The 20,033-nt window shown below is 39.4% G+C and overlaps 1 protein-coding gene across 3 annotated transcripts in view; it reads left to right on the top strand.

The window, feature by feature from the left end:
* Positions 1 to 20,033, top strand: part of psip1a (PC4 and SFRS1 interacting protein 1a) — a 261,185-nt gene that overhangs the window by 183,519 nt on the left and 57,633 nt on the right. For all 3 annotated transcript variants that reach the window (XM_089132282.1, XM_039694627.2, XM_039694613.2), the window contains one exon: positions 14,704 to 14,842. In XM_089132282.1, the coding sequence (XP_088988408.1) occupies positions 14,704 to 14,842 (139 nt within the window). The remainder of the gene's footprint in view (positions 1 to 14,703; positions 14,843 to 20,033) is intronic.

Here is a 20,033-nt window from a genome sequence, read left to right as displayed (position 1 = left end):
ACCTGGGGTTTGATGTATTTACTTTGCGTATGCACAAAAAAGCACTTGAAATGTGCGTGTGCCATTTTCTATGCACATTTGGGGATTCATATAAAATAAACTTAATCGTAAATGTGTGCACATTAGACCAGAGGGGGGCAAATTATGGTCTGCTAAACACTTTCATCTGGCCTGTGAGATTTAAAAAACTTAAAAGTACATTACTAGAGTAATGGTTTTGTTTCCAAATTACTAATTTATGTAATGAATTTACTGGGAAGTAATGAAGTAAACAGAATAACGTGTAACTCTTTTCCATTTGATATTCACATTTAGATTAAATGTTCCAGTCTTATTTATGGAGTTAAATGGATAGCACTCAAATCACACAGTCAATTTAAGCACTCAAATTACATAGTCATAATCCAGAAGAAAATTTAATTATATGAACAGATTATATACATATATATTTAAATATATATGAATATAGAAGTATTGTAGTGTATGCGCTGCTTTTGGAAACTTTTCCTGTGGCATGCTACGTTTTAATGTTTTAACTCTTTCCCCGCCAGCGTTTTAAAAAAAAGTTGTCAGCCACCGCCAGGGTTTTTGACGATTTTCGCTAAATTTGAATGCCCCGCTGAATATTTTCTTCCATGAATATATGAAGATGATGTATATAAAAATAAAGATCTGAGCCTCTGCTTTTAGGCAAAAAAAACGTTTTTATTTTATCTTCATCTGTTCTTTTTTTATTGCCTCTTGAACAGAGGTAGGTTTTGTCAAACACAACATTTTGGACAAAAAACTGAGAAAAAGGTGTTTTTATCAAACAAGTGCATTTAAAAGCAGAATACATTCAGATGTTGTTTCCTTCATATATAAAACTTTCCAAAATAAATTAAAAACATAAAATAAATGTAAAATATATCAAATTTCCCAGGATGTAAGGGAAATGTAACTTTTGCAATAAAACTTCTGCCTCTGCCTCTCTGTGTTCTACCTGTGAATAATGAATAATTGGAATTACAATAAACAGGCCTAGACACACACACACAAATACATATTACAATGTGGTAAATGTGCACAAAGAGAGAAATAATTTGACAATTACACCTTCATATTTAGACAGCCACACATAAATGCCTGCACACACACATAAATAGGGTTGGGAATCGTGAGAAATTTTCCGGTTCCGGTTCCGATTCCGGTTCCTCCAAACGATTCCGGTTCCGGTTCCCATTCAATTAAAAATATTAGTGAGAGAAAAATCCACAATCCTTTTTGTGTTTATTTCTTATAGTACTTGACAAATTAGTTTAACAGACTGGTAATGTAAACAAACTCAAAATATTATTAAGCAATCTTTGCAACAACAACAACAAAAAAACAAAAAAAATATATATATATATATATATAAAGGAAATTAAAAAATTCTGCATTCTCTATAATAATTTAGACCTCTCCTTTATTGTATCTCCAACAGTGAAGAATACCCTCTTAGAAGGAGTAGAATATGCTTAAACACACATATGTGTGTAGAACAGATTATTTTTTAAAACGGTTTGAATGATTGATTCATAAAGACTTTACTTATTTCATTACTGGATAAATCGGCGCTCTAGCAGTTAATAAACAGAACTGCATGCGTCTTGCGGAAGAACATTGTTGCCGGAGCTACTTCTCTCTGTTTATGTCCATGACGAGTCACGCAGGCATTGGGCTACCGCAGCAGCTGCGATCCGCCGGCCAGTCTAAACAAGAAGTCAGAGTATTAACGCTTATTACAGGCTTTACGTAGTGATTCAAGATAAGACAAAAACACGGTTTGAAAAAAAAAAAACATTATGATGTACTCGCTCATTGTGTATATTTTGTAAATTCTGAACACAAAAAATATACGGACTCCATCTGTTTTGACCACTACCGTCAATGTATACTCAAACTATAATCTCACTAATTCTGTAACGGAAATCATTTGAATATGTGAAACAAATAAATACTGAGACTATGTGATTGTAAAGCAGTTTCATATCGACAACTGCTCTCTCTCTCTCAGCGCAAACAGATTTGAATGTAGGCTAGAGAGTGACTCTGCGGTCGGCGCGCGCAGCGTGCGTGTGTCTGTGTGTGACAAATGCAGCGGGTGTGAGAGCAAATCGCAACTTCAGTGGTGAAGTTTTTGTCATTTAGGAATAAGACGGCGTCTTCTACTCCCAGCACTTCGCCCACATGATGATATCGCATCGGCATCAGAACCGTTTTCGGAACCGAAACTTAGGAATTTTGCACGGTTCCGGTATTTTTTCAAAAACACAACCGGTTCTGGAAAAGAACCGGTTCTCGGTTCCCAACCCTACACATAAATATTATAGTGTCATAATATTATACGATCTATCTGCCGCACGTCCATGGCTAGAACTTTCTGTGACAACATGTGCATCTCTCTCACTGACTACTTCGTCCCGATCAGATTCAGAATGATCAAATAAAGAGTGATCGGACTCCGAGTCCATTAACCTCCAGTACTTCAGCCATATACCTCTGCATTGTCTGTCTGATACATTCTCACTACTCCACTGTTTGAGACGATTGCAATCTGTTTCTCTGATCAAAGAGTTGCGCACTCATTCAGGACATGCGCGCGGGTCTTCCTTACCGTATACCACCTAAAACATGGATACCCGGAAAATTCCGTGTTTGGCGCAGATGCGTTTTTTCATTAAACCCGGAAAATTCCGTGTTTGGCGGGGAAAGAGTTAATGACAGTAAAGAGTGCTAGGTCATGATAATTCCTCTTTAAACTAAATTTTATAACATCTGACAAATTGTTCTCGCAAGAACAATGATCAATGATGCACACTTTTGTTCGGTGGTGCAATGGTCTATTGGCTGGTTTGAAAAGGTCTTATGACAATAATGTACAACCTCTTCCCTCGATCTTCCCAGCATTATGAAAAATACAATTGTATTTAAAGGGTAGAATTTGAAGGAAACTGTAAGATTTTATTTTATTTTTTTAATGTTTTATCAGACAATAGTATTTACACTGCAAAAAACAAGGCCTATATGCAGGGGCGGTTCTACAGAGGTAGAACTTTGATGATCCAAAAAAATGTACTTGTAAAAACAACCTGCCTCTCCACACGCTTCTCAAAATAGTGGAATAAACAATACATTTACCAAAAGTGAACAATTTAATTTTGTCATTTTAAATGTAGCCTATTATTAGCCCCTCCCTCTGATTCAACGTGCAGCAGAGCGGCGTTCGCTCAGTCTGGCTCTCACACACACACACAGACACAGTGAGTCTGCTGTGGGGCGGTGGAGTGGCCCTGCAACTCGACTGGAGAGACTGAGCTGCCCCAGAGCCTCTGAAGGTGAAGTGAGTTTCCCCAGGTGTAGTTTAAACACACGTTTAACTTAGTTACATTTGTAATGAATGTATGTATTGTATGCTAAAGACGATTCAGCATCAGCAAAAACAGCGAGTCTATTACGTTAGCCAAAATCATCAGTCAAATCACTCCCTCGTGATTTTTAAGAGCACTCTTCCCTTTGATTATCTAATTTAGATTTTAGTAAAGACAAGAACAGCTTAATATAAAATATTGTATCCATAACGTTAACTGATGGTCTCCGCTGTTACGTTACAACGCACATCGCCAGTTAGGAGAACGATCATTTCATTCGCTTTTCGGTTGCGTCCCTAAATGGCCAAATGAATACATAAATATATCAAAATGCCAAGTCGAGTATTCACGTAAACACAGTAGAAGTAGCTACTGTGTAACTGTAAGTATAAGAAACTATGCTCAGTTGATAACTCGCATCATTGTGAAAGCCCTTCACAATTAATATTGAAACTTTGTTTGCTAAATATTTGTTTGTTTTTGTCTAATACTGTTGAAATTTCATTGAAAAAAAGCATGTCTTTAATAATATTATTATATACACTACCGATCTATAAACTCAAAAGTTTATAGATCGGTAAGATTTTTTATGTTTTTAAAAGAAATCTCTTGAGCTCACCAAGGCTACAATTATTTGATAAAAAATACAAAAAAACAGTAATATTGTGAAATATTATTACAATTTAAAACAGCAGTTTTCTATGTGAATATATAGTGAAGTGTAATTTATTCCTGTGATCAAAGCTGAATTTACAGCATCATTACTTCAGTCTTCAGTGTCGCATGATCCTACAGAAATTATTATAATATGATGCTCAAGAAACATTTATGATTATCCATGTTGAAAACAGTTTTTTACATTTTTATTTCAGGATTCTTTGATGAATAGATCTGAAATGGAAAGCTTTTGTAACATTAATCACTACCATTCAAAAGTTTGGGGTCAGTAAGAATTTATTTTTTATTTTTGGGGGAAAGAAATTAGAAAATACTTTTATTCATCAAGGATGAGTTAAATTGATCAAAAGTTACAGTAAAGACATTTATAATGTTAGAAAAGATTCTTCTTTAAATAAATGCTGTTCGTTTGAACTTTATATTCATCATAGCATTTTGGGCGGGAAAAAATGGTACTATTGGGGGAAAAAATGGGAAAAACTGTTTTCAACATTGAAAATAATAATTTGTTTCTTGAGCATAAAATCAGCATATTAGAATGATTTCTGAAGGATCATGTGACCCTGAAAATTGATGTGTAATCAGCAACAGTAATGATGTTGAAAATTCAGCTTTCAAATTACATTTTAAAATATATTAAAATAGAAAATATATATTTTAAATTGTCATAATATTTCACAATATTACTGTTTGACATTGTTTTTTTCATCAAATAAAGCAGCCTTGGTGAGCAGAAGAGACTTCATTTAAAAACATAAAAAATCTTACTGATCTAAAACTTTTGACCAGTAGTGTATATCTTTTACTGAGGCTCTTTTGAAAAAAATGCATTAACCATAAATAAATTAAAAAAATGTCTCTTTGGTCAAAAAAGGTACCCAACCCCTGAGCTAAGCAGTTCTATACATCCAATTCCTCTCAGATATCACTCAATGAAACCAGGTTATAACTGGGGAAATAACAAATACAATAGCATTAAGTTGTCTAAACATGCATTAAGTGTTCTGTGCATGTGATAAATCTTTAGGGCCCGAGCACCGATGGTGAGAGGACCCTCTTGGAATTGCTCTGTTTATTATTATTATTATTATTATTCTCCAAGATGAATTGTACTTTTGAGGGCCTAATTCTGATTTTATATTTGTTATAAGCTACTTAGTAGCTACATGGCCCTACAGTGTAATGTAAGGATAACCAGAGATTTCACATATTGACTTTTGCAGGCAAGAGTAGTTGAAGAAAGTAGCTGGAGCCTAACCATGAAAAGAAAGGCTAAAAGTGGGGATATTGCCAGCTTTTTTGCGAAAAAAAAAAAAAAATTAAAAGTAGTACACAGGAGGAAGAGCGTGAGGGAAACAAACTTGAGAGACCAGGAGGGCAATTTGTGGACTGTAATTATACCTTTTTAATTATAATAAGAACTGGAGTATTGTCTGCTGTTTTATACCTGTCCTCTGCATCTTGGATACAAATGTTGTACTTTTTAAAATAAATTTTCATTTAGCTTTTTATACTTTTACTTTTTTTAAAACGCACAATTTTGTTTGAACACTGCACTGGGCTTATTCCTGCAAATTAAAAACCTTTGTAGTGTGTAAGGACACGATTAAACAATATATAATATAGTTTAAAAGTGTTTTTATGTTTGTCTTGTTAAAGCAAATCACATATAGGGATTGCCATGTAGCCTACCGTCTACCCTGCCACCCTGCCAAGACCTCTTGCCACCCCTTTGCCCCCCCCATGTAAAATTTTCTCGATCCGCCACTGCCTATATGTTTCCATTAAATATATACTGTATCTCATATTTTCCTGATGTCTTGTACCCATGGGCGTAGGAGCCATTATATGTCCCCCCCCCCACTATTTCCCAATCTAGGATTTGTTTTGCATTGCCTGCCTATCTCTGCCAGTTTTGGAGTCTACCAATTAATCCATTCTGCAACTTTTAAATACATAATTACATTTTTAAAAACTGCCGGTATTCTTCAGCTGCTTATGTCGTCAGTTGACCATGATCGCGGCATTGCGCACTGCTCGCGCATGCTCGTCTAGGTGACACGAATCAATATGTTCCTGGGAGATCTGTAGTTACACGGGTTGTGAAAGCGTGCAAATGTTCCAGAAATATGCAAAAGTGGCCTTGATTGACAAGGTAAGGAAAATAAGACCAAACCAAAATTAAATAACCAAGACTTGGTTGGTATTTTTCTCAGGAGATGTTTTGAGCATTTTACTTCAGACACCGGATTATCAGCAAACTGTTAAGAGAACTCCTAGCTCGCTACTCAGAATAAACTAGCAATCTATTCAGTCAGCATATTTGTTTTTGATCTGCGTGAAAAACTTGAAATATAATTGCTAGACCTACTACCCAGCTACCAAGCAACCTTTCCACAAGGGATAGATTGATTTTATTTTTTAGTATTTTATAGTTAATGGAAATCAAATCAACCATTTATTTGAGTTAATCAGTACATGACTGATTAACAATAATGTAAATGCTAAATGCCCTAATGTAGGGGTGCACGATTCAGAAAATGTCACGATTCGATTCGATACCGATTTTTTTTGTCTTGAGATTCGATTCAAAAACGATTTTCGATTCAAAAACGATTCTCGATTCAAAAAAAGATTCGCAAAAAAAGAGGTCTATATAAATGTAGTTTACTTTTTCCTATGTGATTGATTGCAGTAGACATAATTTAAAAGAAAAGTTTGATATTACTTTATATGTCTTCATACAAAAATAAAAACTTTTGCAACTAAAAAGTGCGAAGTGCCAAGCTTTGGCCAGCTTTTAAATACTGTCGTGTATTTTCTTCCTTGACCAGCAATAATGACCACTGACGACTTGAATTGAATAAACTGAACTGTTTACTGAAGTTTCTGAACTTGAATCATTAGATACAGCGCTCGCACATGAAAACAATCTCTTTCTCTTTTTTTTCTTCACATACACTGATGCATTATTGGTAGAATTCTCTTAAAGCTGAACACCCCCATTAATGTCAAACTGTTTCCGTTATTATTAAAGATAACAAATTCACATTTCTATTCTGATTAATTCACAACATCCTCCCCCCCATGAACAAATGTTCATCAACTTAAATCTCTAATGCATAAAGCAATTGAACGGGTCTCTTCAACACAGTCCCTGTGGATGTACGCAAAGCACAGGATCTAACTTTGCCATCTCTGCCTGGAAACAGCTCTTCAATCTTTCCCAATTTCCAGGTTTGTCTCGGCATATTGACATCTCCTATGAGCACAACGTCACCCATTTTCAACTGAGTAGGTTTCTGCGTGGTGCAGGAATGTGCAGATTTCAGATCCAGTAGATAATCCCTCCTCCAACGATTCCACAGGTTGGTCATGAGTCGGTTTCTGTATCTCCACCTTCTTGTCATATCACCCTTACTCACAGTGGGATGATCATAGTCGGCTGGAAATGGTTTTGGAGGTAGTGAAGTGAGTCGTTCACCAACTAAGAAATGTGCTGGCGTTAGTGGCTGCGGCTCATCAAGCTCATTGTGAACAAAAGTGAGAGGTCTGGAATTCAGTATGGCTTCTACTTCTGCAAGAAGCGTAGACATTTCTTCAAATGTGAGCGATGCCTTTCCTAGCACCTTCCTCATGCTCATTTTCACAGACCTTACAAGTCTTTCCCAAAATCCACCCCACCAGGCAGCTCGTTCTACAATGAAACGCCAAGTTATTCCTTTTCCTGAGAAGTATTCCAGGATTTGTGGATCTTTGATGGCTTTCCACAGCTCACTAAGGTCTTGGTTTGCTCTTTTAAAGGTTTTGGCGTTGTCCGAATAGATGACTTTACACAACCCTCTTCTGGAAATAAATCGCTTGAGTGCTAACAAGAAACTCTCTGTCGACTGACTTGAAACCAGTTCTAAATGCACCGCTCTCGTGACAGCACATGTAAACAGAGCAACATAAGCCTTGCATAATGCACGATCACCCTTCACATACAGCGGTCCTGCAAAGTCTATGCCAGTCACTTCAAATGGTGGTTTCTCAGATACTCTGTCCCTTGGCAATGGAGCCGTGTCCTGCTGTGCGGGCTTGACTTTGAATCTCTTACACACAGTACATTTTGACAAAACACCTTTAACGATTTGTCTGGCTCTCAAAATCCAGTATCTACTTCTTGTTTGCACTAGTGTGTCTCTCAAACCAGAATGCATGATGAATTCATGGTTGTACTGGACCAGCAACTCACAATATCTGTCTTTGTTGGGCAAAATCCATGGATGTTTCTCTCTGTAGCTGAAGTCTGACTGTTGGAGTCTGCCTCCAACACAGAGCAATTCGTCCTCGTCCAGAAAAGGTCTTAAATCTCTGATTTTTGAGTCTGCGTTCAATGTCTTTCCAGCTTTCAGCGAACTGATTTCAGGACTGAAGCTTCTTTCTTGTGTCAACTTTATCCAATACTTTTCAGCTTCAAACATTTCATCTGCAGTCAACTCACCACGCATCTTGGAGCTTGAACTGGCATTATGCACAAACCGCTTAATCCAAGCAGTAACTCGCAGAACTCGCTTTAGCTTACTGTACTTCATTAAGTCCACAACCGGTTCCTTTTCTCGTTTTTCACCGCTGCTGAGTTGCACCACAATCTGCTGATCTTGTGTTAACTCACTAACCACAATTTCGTCACTTGTCTCTTCTTCACTTTCTTCCAACGGATTCAGTGTAGTCAGAAATGAAGGTCCGTTCCACCAAATCTCACTTTCCTTCAGGTTAGCTACAGTCAGACCTCTGGTGGGAAGGTCTGCAGGATTGAACTTGCTCCTACAGTGAGACCACATTTCAGGATTGGTTAAAAGCTGAATTTCTGACACTCTGTTTGCCACAAACTGTTTCCATTTGTGAGCTGGACTGCGAATCCACTGCAGCACGATCATCGAATCCGTCCACATATGAACTTGATGAAGCTCCATATTCAGAGGCTTTAACAGACTGTTTCCGAGTCTCGCTCCAATTACTGCTCCCATCAGCTCAAGACGGGGCAGTGAGATCTTCTTCAATGGGGCTACCCTGGACTTTGAAGCAACGAGGCATGTTGTTTTTGTTCCATCATCAGCTACTCGAAGCAGGTAAGCAACAGTGCTATAAGCTTTCTCGCTTGCGTCACAGAACACATGGAGTTGATGTGCGTTGTGTCTATGCATGCATTTTGATCCATACCAACGAGGAATGTGTATGTGATGGATCTGTGGTAGCTCTGCACACCATCCTTGCCATTCTTGTGCAAGATCCGAGGGCAGCTCCTCATCCCAGCCAAGTCCTCGTATCCACAGCTCTTGGAAAAGACATTTTACTCGCACAGTAAATGGAGTCAGAAACCCTATTGGGTCGAATATGCGAGCAGATAGCTTTAGAACACTTCTTTTAGTATTCTCTCTCTTCGCTACAGCGTCCAACAGTGCAGTCAGGTCAAAAACAAATTCATCTGTTTGAGTTCTCCATACCAAGCCTAGTACCTTCAGCACTGATCCATGCGTTTCTGTCTCCTCAGCAAGTTCACTCATTGTCTCCTTCCATTTTTCCTTCAATGCAGCACAGTTGGTTGTCCATTTGCAAAGATTCATTCCAGCTGCAGACATAATCTCCTTTGCACCAGTAGTTATGTCGAAAGCATTCTCAACATCACTTGCACTCGAGATTAAGTCGTCAACATAAAGTGATTCTCTGATGATCCTTACTACTTCAGGAAATTGGTGTTCATATTCCTTCAGATGCCTTCTTACTGTAGCCGCTAGGAGGAATGGGCTCGGGGACACTCCAAACACCACTCTTGTCATCCGCAGTACACGTAGCCTTTCACCTGCGTCTTCATGAGGCAGTGCAGTGAACCATAGGAATCTCACTGCATCTCTATCCGTCTCAGCAAGAGAAATCTGCAAGAAAGCCTTTTCAATGTCTGCAGTAAAAGCAATCTCATTCAGTCTGAATTTGATCAGTATGCCAAGCAGATCTGGATTCAGGTTAGGACCAGTAAGTAGACAGTCATTTAATGATGGAACCCCAACTTCATGTGATGAAGCATCAAATACTACTCTGAGCTTTGTGGTTACCTTGTCCTCTCGAAGAACAGCATGATGAGGCATGTAATACTTTACAGCGTTTGAAGATGATCCATTCTCCACAACATCTTCGACAATGCCCTGCTGAAGGTAATCATTCACCACTTCATTATATCTGTGATACATTACCACATCTGAGCGCAACCTCCTTTTCAGTCCTTCAGATCTTTTCTTTGCGATTCTGTAGTTATCTGGGAGCTCTGGTTTGTCAGGTCGCCATGGCAGCTCAACTTCATATCGCCCGTTCTTATACTGAGTAGTTTTTTCAAACATGCGAAGAGCATCCTCTTCTTCAGGGCTGTTGGACTGCTGCATGGTAATGCCAAGGGATTCGGTCTCCCAGAAGGCCTTCAAGCGTTCTGAAACCAGTGTGTCTTCATTGATATGGATGTGCATGCATGCTGCGTCAGAAACACTGGACATTGTGACTGGTCCCTGCACTGACCATCCAAAAATACTCTCAACGGCCACCAGTGCATCTGTGATTCTTTCCACTTGGCCTGACACCACATGCCAATAATAATCTGCACCAATCAGGAGAGACAACTCTGTATCACAAGTGCCTGGGTCTTGATAGTCTGCCAGCTGCAAGCCTTTTCGTTTCATTTCTGCTTGGATGTGCTCACCTGGAATCTTCATCACAGCAGTGCACACTTGTGGAGTTTCGAGAGCCTCCACTTCCACTTTCTGATCTTTGTTCCAGATGCTTTGCAGAGTTACCTTCACTGTGTTGCGCCTGGATGTTGCTGGTGCTGTGGATCCGAAGGTATGAAGAGTGAACGTTTCTTGCTTCATCACAGGTAATTTTAAAGCTCTCACTGTGTTCTCGCTGATGAAACTTCTCTGGCTGCCACCGTCCAGTAAGCAGCGAATGCTTCTACGTCCACCAGGTCCTTCTGCCCACGCTCTTACAGTCTGAAGGAGCACCGTGTTCTGCTTATCGGACTGCTTTTTAACAGAATGGGAAGCAAATGAAGAAACTACATCATCTTTATCGTCGATGTCTGAAGTGGTTGTTTCTCCTTTCTCACACACAGTGCTATGATGCCTGCCACCACACACAGTACAGGACACTTTGGCTTTGCAGAATCTTGCTATATGCTTCTGTCCAAGACAAACAAAGCATCGTCCCAGTTTCATCAATTTTGCTTTTCGTGCAGCAATTTCAGTTACTGTACACAGTTCTGTTTTGTGCGCTGCGCTATCACAGAAAAGACAGTTTGGTATTTTTTGACTAGAGGTTTGCAGCACTGCAGCTGATGGCATGTTATGTTTTTTCTGCTTCATTTCAATTAATGTCTCTGGTCTTTTAAATGGTTTGTGATAGCGCTGGCTGTCTTTGGAATTACCTGACTTAATCAGTTGCATTGTTCTTTCTCTGCTCAAAATCTCGTTCTGCAGAAATTCCATAACTTCTGAGACTTTCCATTCATCACTGGATCCTCTTTGTCGACTGTACTGAAGTGCAATGTCTTCCGGAATCATTTGTAGCAGAACAGGGCATAACAAGCTGCCATATGCTTCTGATGCAATACCCAGCGATTCTAAGCTACGAATCTGTACTTCACATTCATCATAAAGTTGTCTCAAAGCACTCACGTCGTAGGATTTCTTCACTGGGCAGAGATTCAACAACTTGGTCATGTGCGCATTAATGAGCAGATCTTTTCTTCCGAACCGGTTCTGAAGCAGATCGATCGCGTGATCGTAATTGCTGTCTGTCAACATCAGTCCCGCTATAGCCTTTGAAGCAGCGCCGGCTACATATGTCTTTAAGTAATTAAACTTCTCTGTTTTGCTTAGCGCGTCATTTCTGTGAATGGCCGTTTCAAACTGATTCCAAAAGTCCTGCCACAAGCTAATGTCACCGCTGAACTTGTTGATGATTAACTTGGGTAACTTAACTGTTTGTCCGCGCTGCGCTGGTACTGCATCACGCGGCCTGCTATCAGTGTTTTCCCGAACTCTCTGCATCACGCGCCGCACGCGGGCTTTCGCGCTGATGACTCGCTGGCCATACTCCTCAGCGTCGACAACTTCATTTTCAAGATCCTCCACATCTGTATGCTCCTCTATTTCGTGATCTAACTCCAGCAGCGTTTCCTCTTTTGCAGATAACATGGCTAGCAGTTCACATAATCTGTCAACGACTGGATCTTCCTTGCTAACCTCCGTTTCTATGTCTTGCAAAAGTCTCGTCGTGGAACCGCGCACAGCTCTCCGTTTTCTGTGTAGTCTTTCAAGTCGCTCCGCCATTTCGGATGTTGCTTGCAAGTTATCCCGGGTTTTCGGCACCAAAGATTGTCGTGTATTTTCTTCCTTGACCAGCAATAATGACCACTGACGACTTGAATTGAATAAACTGAACTGTTTACTGAAGTTTCTGAACTTGAATCATTAGATACAGCGCTCGCACATGAAAACAATCTCTTTCTCTTTTTTTTCTTCACATACACTGATGCATTATTGGTAGAATTCTCTTAAAGCTGAACACCCCCATTAATGTCAAACTGTTTCCGTTATTATTAAAGATAACAAATTCACATTTCTATTCTGATTAATTCACAACAAATACATTTAATTCAAGTTTAAAATAAAACTTAAATAAAAAGCTTTTACATTTAGCTTTAAAGTGCTGTAGTCAGATCAAACAAACAATTATGCTAAATGTGGTTTAAGGAGTAGGCCTACTTCAGCTACCAGGTTGACTGTTGAAATGTGAACTCGACTGGGCACATTGAACTTCCTAAAAATATATACTAATTTCATAGAAAATATTTGCGAAAATATTTTAAATAGATTTAAAAAAGCCACCGCTACTGGTAACATCTATGGTTAGATTGATTTGTTTAGATCCAGTGAAGTCGTTTATAGGCGCGTAATTTGCGGGTATCTCCAGTTAACTAGCAGAGCATTCATTTAGTTCGCTATTAAATAAGAGACCTGTTGTTTTTGAAATCAAGCTGAGCGCTCGTGTCCGCTGCGATCAGTGTCATGGATACAGTGTTTCTCTGTGGCTCGCGCAGTCTTCTCTCGGACGCGCGCTTCAATCTATCGCCGTTGTGGAGACTCCGGTGAAATCACAAAATAAAATGCACACAAACGTGATGAACATATTCGGTTTTGATGAGAGAGAAAAAACTATACGAGTGCGGTTTAGAACCCGTAACCTCTGACACGCTTGGCAAAAGATCTACAGAACTCAAACATAAGATCTGCGGATCAATGCATTTATTTACGGGTTGAGCAGAGTGGCTGCACAGTTTGACCAGCGGGTGGCAAGAACTTGCAATAACTATTTATCAGACCAGCCCTCGCAGCCTCGAAACCATAGAAACACTACCGGACCACCGGTAAAAGTCCCGACTCACCCGATTGCCACTCCGCCCCTGCACGCCATTAAAAAATATAGCCTATATGAATCGATTTTTGGAATTCTATGAATCGATTCTGAATCGGTAAAGATTGAAGCGCGATTCAAATATGAATCGATTTTTTTGCACACCCCTACCCTAATACATGTTGATACTACAACAATGCGAAGTATATGCTATTAACCTTGCAGTTTTTCACATATCAGGTAAGCCTCAATTTCTCGATTTATTTGCACAAAACTCTCCAGAAAGTTTTCATTTAATTGTTTATTTTTCAAAACATTTTCCCGGGGGGACATACCCCCGAACCTCCCCAGCATTTAATGTGTCACCCCCCCCCCCCCCCCCCAGGTTCAGAATTGCTCCTACGCCCCTGCTTGTACCCATGATAGACCGATGATAATCGTGATAACCGAGATTGGTTATATTTGAACACCGACATAAGAATCCCTTAACTGCCAAAACCGTGTTATTAAAATATTTTTTACAAACATTTTTTGGCATACATTTTAAATGCTAATATCAGCTGAGGAGGGAAACGGAGGCAGAGTTAGTGGTGCCTCGGAGGCTGCTACTGCCTGGAGATGATTCGGGAGAGATCTGTGCACCTTTACCGATCAGAGCAGGCACTGACACTGAGTAAAGCCTTGTTTATACTCGATGCACGAGCGCGATGGTGTGCGTGGCAAAAATGCGTTGTGTGCGCAAAACCCCATTTCGCTTGGCTGTGTGCATGGCTTTTTTTTTTTTTTTGCAACAGTGCGCACGGCGCCGCCTCAGAGGATGAGCGACTTCAAGCTGAATCTGCTCGAGAACGTACGTCTCACCAGACCTGCACGCAGTTTGCGCGTCTCTAAATTGCAAAGTTTTTCTTTGTTGAGGTTTTGTTTACTGTGTGTGATTTTATTTAAAACAAAGCACGTTCATTGCAACAGTTTTTGATTATTTTTTTTTTAAGGATTTGTTTACTGTATGTGATTCATTTACTTGACAACACATTCACTTCTAGTTGTCTTGCTGTTCATTTTAAATAATGTTTAAAAAAACTGTTAAATAATGTTTAAAAAGCAACAACTGTTTAAAAAAAGAGACGTTAAGATATGGATATTTAAATGTCATAGTTATGTATTATGTGCTTTCTGTTTAATGTTTCAGAGCATTCTTGGGTCCCAAAGACATCTTCCCCTATTTGACTAACAAAGACAAATATGGCAAACCAAACAAAAGGAAGGGCTTCAATGAAGGCTTGTGGGAGATTGAAAACAACCCTAAAGTGGAGCTTAACGGACAAAAGGTGCTGTTGTCTTGCCTTTTGAGCTGAAAAAAATTACATGGTTTAGGCTTTGTGGGAGGTTTTGATATTGTTTTGATATGGAAATACAACAATGCCAAATGTTTTTGAAACACAAAAGCTTGTTGAATTTCTCTACTTATGCATTACATTAACCGTGCGTGCATTTTAAAGCATTGTATTTTTAGGGCTTGCATTTCTATGGGCTAAATTCAACATGGTTGTACATTTAAGCTGTGAATATTTCAATTAAAAAAAAAATTCACTATTAAAAATTCAACTATCTATATTCACCTTTCAGATTTCACTTACAAAATGTTCATTCTGTTTAAAAGGACAACCTCTAATATTCGACTGACAATTTTCAGTCCATTTTTATTTCACTTGACAAATTTGCTTCCACAAATTCAGTGGTTCCAATTCAAAAGGAGAATTCAGCATTTCACATCTAGTAACTGCAGGAAAAGCAGTAGATCACCGATTCATAATCTTATGCCCCATTTGCACGAAGGGAAGATGCAGATTTCCCTGCAGTTTGGCCTCTCATGTAGCCTACACGAAAACCCAGTTTTTAGCACCGAAAATTATTATTTCTAAAAACTGTGGCCAAAGTGGAGATTTCTGATAACACCGGTTCTCTTATGAGAGGTTCTCTCGTATTGCGTAATTTGTTACGCTATGGGTAAAGTCATCTTTTATTAAGATATTGAAGCCAAAATTTATCCTAGGTAACTGCTGTAGCCTACCACTGAACCTCGCGCGTGAAACTGAATTGGACTCTGAATTGAAACTGGGTGTGGCCAGGAACCATGGTCCCCCAGGGGAATGGTCCCTGCACCCCAAAGACAGTTCAGTTACTGTGGCACCTTTTTGGCAACGCGAAAGTCGACCTGTTTGCGTCAAAAGACAACCCTCATTGCCCGCTGTTCTTTTTGAGGAACGAGGATGCGCTGGCCCAAACCTGGCCCAGCCTCCCTCTTGCTTTCATTCCGGTCTCTCTGTTACCACAGGTAATCAAGAGGATCAGGGAAACAAGCCACATGGTGCTCCTTATAGCCCCGCAATAGGAGAATCAAATCTGGTTCCCAGAGCTGATGCGGCTGTCACACACAGCCCCTTGGCCAGGCATGTACTGGCCATCGGGACTACCGGGAGATTCCCGGTGGGCCGCGGTCTGGTTGGGCCGGCGGCCCGACGCGTTATGTATTTTGTTTTTAAATCATTATTAATTGTAAATATATTCTATCGTAAGTATATTGTTATATTGTCCAATTCTGGGCTTATTATGTGTCTCTCTCATGAAGCCGCATGAAGCTGACGCAAGCTGCGAGACTGACAGGTCTGACTGTCTGACACTGGCCAATCGGAATCAAGTTCAAATTCAAGACTTGAAAAGCAGCCACTTTACAACAACTGCAGTGATGCGATGTGACGTTGTGCAACGAAATTCATGTTAAAGTATAACATCTCTAAACGTGAAGGGGGGCCGAGAAGTTGAGAGAGAAAAAACAACAAGACAACTACAATAACTTGAGGCAGATGCCACCAAATGTGTTAAAATAAATTAATTATTTTCTTTACTTAAGTGAAGATGTCAGCAGGGCACGCCTGACTGCTGAGGTGAGATATTTAATAATAATAATAATTCATTATATTTATATAACGATTTTCTCGGCACTCAAAGCGCTTCATATAGAGAGGGGAATCTCCTCAACCACCACTGTGCAGCATCCACCTGGATGATGCGACGGCAGCCATAGTGCGCCAGAACGCTCACCACACACCAGCTTACTGGTGGAGAGGAGAAAGTGATGAAGCCAATTGTTATAGATGGGGATGATTAGGAGGCCATGATGGACAGAGGCCACTGGGCAAATTTGGCCAGGATGCCGGGGTTACACCCCTACTCTTTCGAAAGACATCCTGGGATTTTTAATGACCACAGAGAGTCAGGACCTCGGTTTAAGGTCTCATCTGAAGGACGGTGCTCTTTGACAGTATAGTGTCCCCATTACTATACTGGGGTATTAGGACCCACACAGACCACAGGATGAGCACCCCCTGCTGGCCTCACGAACACCTCTTCCAGCAGCAACCTGGCTTTCACAGAAGGTCTCCCATCCAGGTACTTACCAGGCTCAGCCCTGCTTAGCTTCAGTGAGCAACCAGTCTTGGGCTACAGGGTGATATGGCTGCTGGCCTACAGGGTGATATGGCTGCTGGCCATTCATTTATCATTCATTTAGAATGATAAGCTACACGTAGCCTTCTCCATTGTTTTGTTTAAAGATGTTATAATATTCCAGCTGTAATAGGCCTCCACTCACTGATCTATATATCAGACAATACCGTTTTGCCGTTAGAAAATATGACGTGACAGATCGCTTTAATGCCTCAGTTCAAGTAAACCGATCATCTGTTACTTTTTATTTAAAGATAAGATACAGTAGCCTACAACTTATCAAACGGTATATGCCTCATAAATAATATCAATCAATCAGTGCTTTTCAACCACGGAAAGAGATTAATAAAACAGCATGAGAACAATTATGTCACAGAACGTTACATTTACCTCAGGAAAGACATTAAATGACCATAGCACATAGTTGACTTGAAAAATACCTATAGAAAGGAGTATTTTGCATATAAATATGCACATATATATTTTTACACCTGTCTGTGTCATAAATGTGAACAAAAGACAAAGAGAAATAACTGACTAACAGCTTTAACAAGGATTAATATATATATATATATATATATATATATATATATATTAGGGGTGCAACGGTACAGATAGCCCACGGTACGGTCCGTACCTCGGTTTTTGGGCCACGGTCTCGGTTCGGTTTCGGTACATGTTTTGTGCAGAAAGAGACTGCTATTTCATCCCAAAAATATGTTTTATTTTTCTTATATGCATTAACATAATGTCACAGTAGGAAGAACATCAATGTGTTTGAAATAAATTAACACTCTATAGTCTGTACTGAACAGAACTAAGTAATACAACCTCTTCAACTACCACTTATAAAATACAAAATGTAAACAAACACACTTTAGAATATTCAAGTGGATCCCAATTCCAAACCTTGATAACTGGTATATAAAGTGATCAATGTGAAAGAAAAAGTGCACTTTTACCTTTAACAAACATAAATTACAAACATAAATTAGCTTGTGGTTTGAATAAAAAGAGCCGAGCAAAATAATATAATAAAAAAAACTTCATTCAGGATACAAAGTGCAATGTTATTTACTCATCCACTATTGAGAGATTCTTGTGCAAAAAGATACTGCAGTCAAACGTTTGACTGGGTTTGCGTTATGCATCCACTAGATGTGCTGGGAATGTAGCGAGTGCGCGGAGCCGGAGGTGAGGCGTTTATTTAGTAAGCGTGAGCGCGCTGGGGCGGGCACAACGTACATTCGCAGCCTGACTCATATATTCAATGTGCGGCGGCTCGCTGCAGCAACGGCTCGCTGTTTTGAATGAGACGACCCGGTACTGTGAACGGGGAGCGGTTTTTTGAACATCTGTGACGCGCGAGCAGCGCCGTGTGACAAAGCGGGCATATGCTGGACACGAGCGCGAGTTCGCGGGCGAATTTAATAACGCGGAGCGTTGTTAACTAATTCCATATATAAGGCGATCCGGATTATAAGGCACACTGTCGTTTTTTGAGAAGATTAAAGGCTTTTAAGTGCACCTTATAGTGCGGAAAATACGGGAAAAGGATCAGCACGAACTCTATGGCAAAACCGAAGTCCCGCGGGACACGAGGGTAGATTGTCCCGTGCAAGGCTGACCGAACGGTCCGGGATTTTACCGTGTACCGTTGCATCCCTAATATATATATATATATATATATACATACACACACACACACACACACACACTGTATAAATGATATATATGAAATATAGGTATACTATACTATGTAAACTATATTTCATGAGGTGAAACATCACTGCCAGGACCTACAGAATATATATATATATATATATTCTGCAGGTCCTGGCAGTAATGTTGCACTTCATGAAATATAGTTTATATAGTATAGCCCAGTGTTTCCCAAACTTTTTTTCTGGCGACCCACATTTTAAAGTCGATAAATCCTTGTGACCCAAAAAACATTAGGCCCAAATAGTTCATATATCACGAAGAGAATTTATGCATTAACAAAATATGTATGACCATTTTTTAAGGTCATTTTTAAGCTTCCAGTTAACTATTTAAAAGAGATAGCCTACAGATATTTGACAAAGCACTTTTTTTGTTTAACCTGTTGTTGACAATATGCAGAGGTGAAATGAGAAAGGAAAAGTTGACAGGGCATCTCATTGTTTTCATATTCTCATAGTTACAGTGTACACAATTTACTATAATAATTATTATAGGCTTAAATTAAAATATTCTGACACTGAGACTTTGTAACCATGCATGGCTCACTACCACTGCATAAAAATGCCTAAACAGGCACAAAAAAAAAAAAAAACTACACACACGATTAAATACATATTCCTCTACCCCCCTAATAAATCTAAGGCAATATAAATGACTATAACATAGCATTCAATATAAATATTCCACATTTATGCCCAAACCATGGTAAATTATTACATTCAGGCTGTATGATAAATGTTTGTAAGGGGGGTGATTAGGGCATTTAGTCTTCTAACTTTATTCATGTTTCTTCTATTTTTCTCATCAGTAGTGTTGGGAATGTTAAGACTGTTTCATCCGATTTAAAACTAGTTAAAATCATTGAGTGATGTGTGGTTTGTAAGAGAGAGGAGTACGTGTCCGACGCTTCTTAAAGGATGTCGCGCAACGTTGTTTAATAATAGTCAGGGTTCGTACGGGTGCTTGAAATCCTTGAAAATGCTTGAATTTTGATGTTGTGTTTTCAAGGTTTGAAAAGTGCTTAAATTTTGGATAAAATGCTTGAAAGTGCTTGAAATTGTAACTGTTTCTTTCACAACAAATACCTATCTGACTGAATATTTTGTTTATTAAATGGCGAAATAAATCGTTTGCTGCGGCCCGAGCGCGTTTGTTACCGGCGCCCCCCGCAGCGTTGGCCTGGTTTCACACTCAACTTGATTCTATCAAATCCTGGTGCGTTTGCGTGCATCCTACGTCATCACAAACGTGCACGACGCATGATAGAAAACAGAACGCGGGTCAATA

Source organism: Pimephales promelas, chromosome 6 (genome assembly GCF_988280905.1).
Source record: "Pimephales promelas chromosome 6, fPimPro1.hap1.1, whole genome shotgun sequence".
In the NCBI taxonomy this organism is placed as follows: domain Eukaryota; kingdom Metazoa; phylum Chordata; class Actinopteri; order Cypriniformes; family Leuciscidae; genus Pimephales; species Pimephales promelas.
This window is presented reverse-complemented; position numbering and strand designations above follow the sequence as displayed.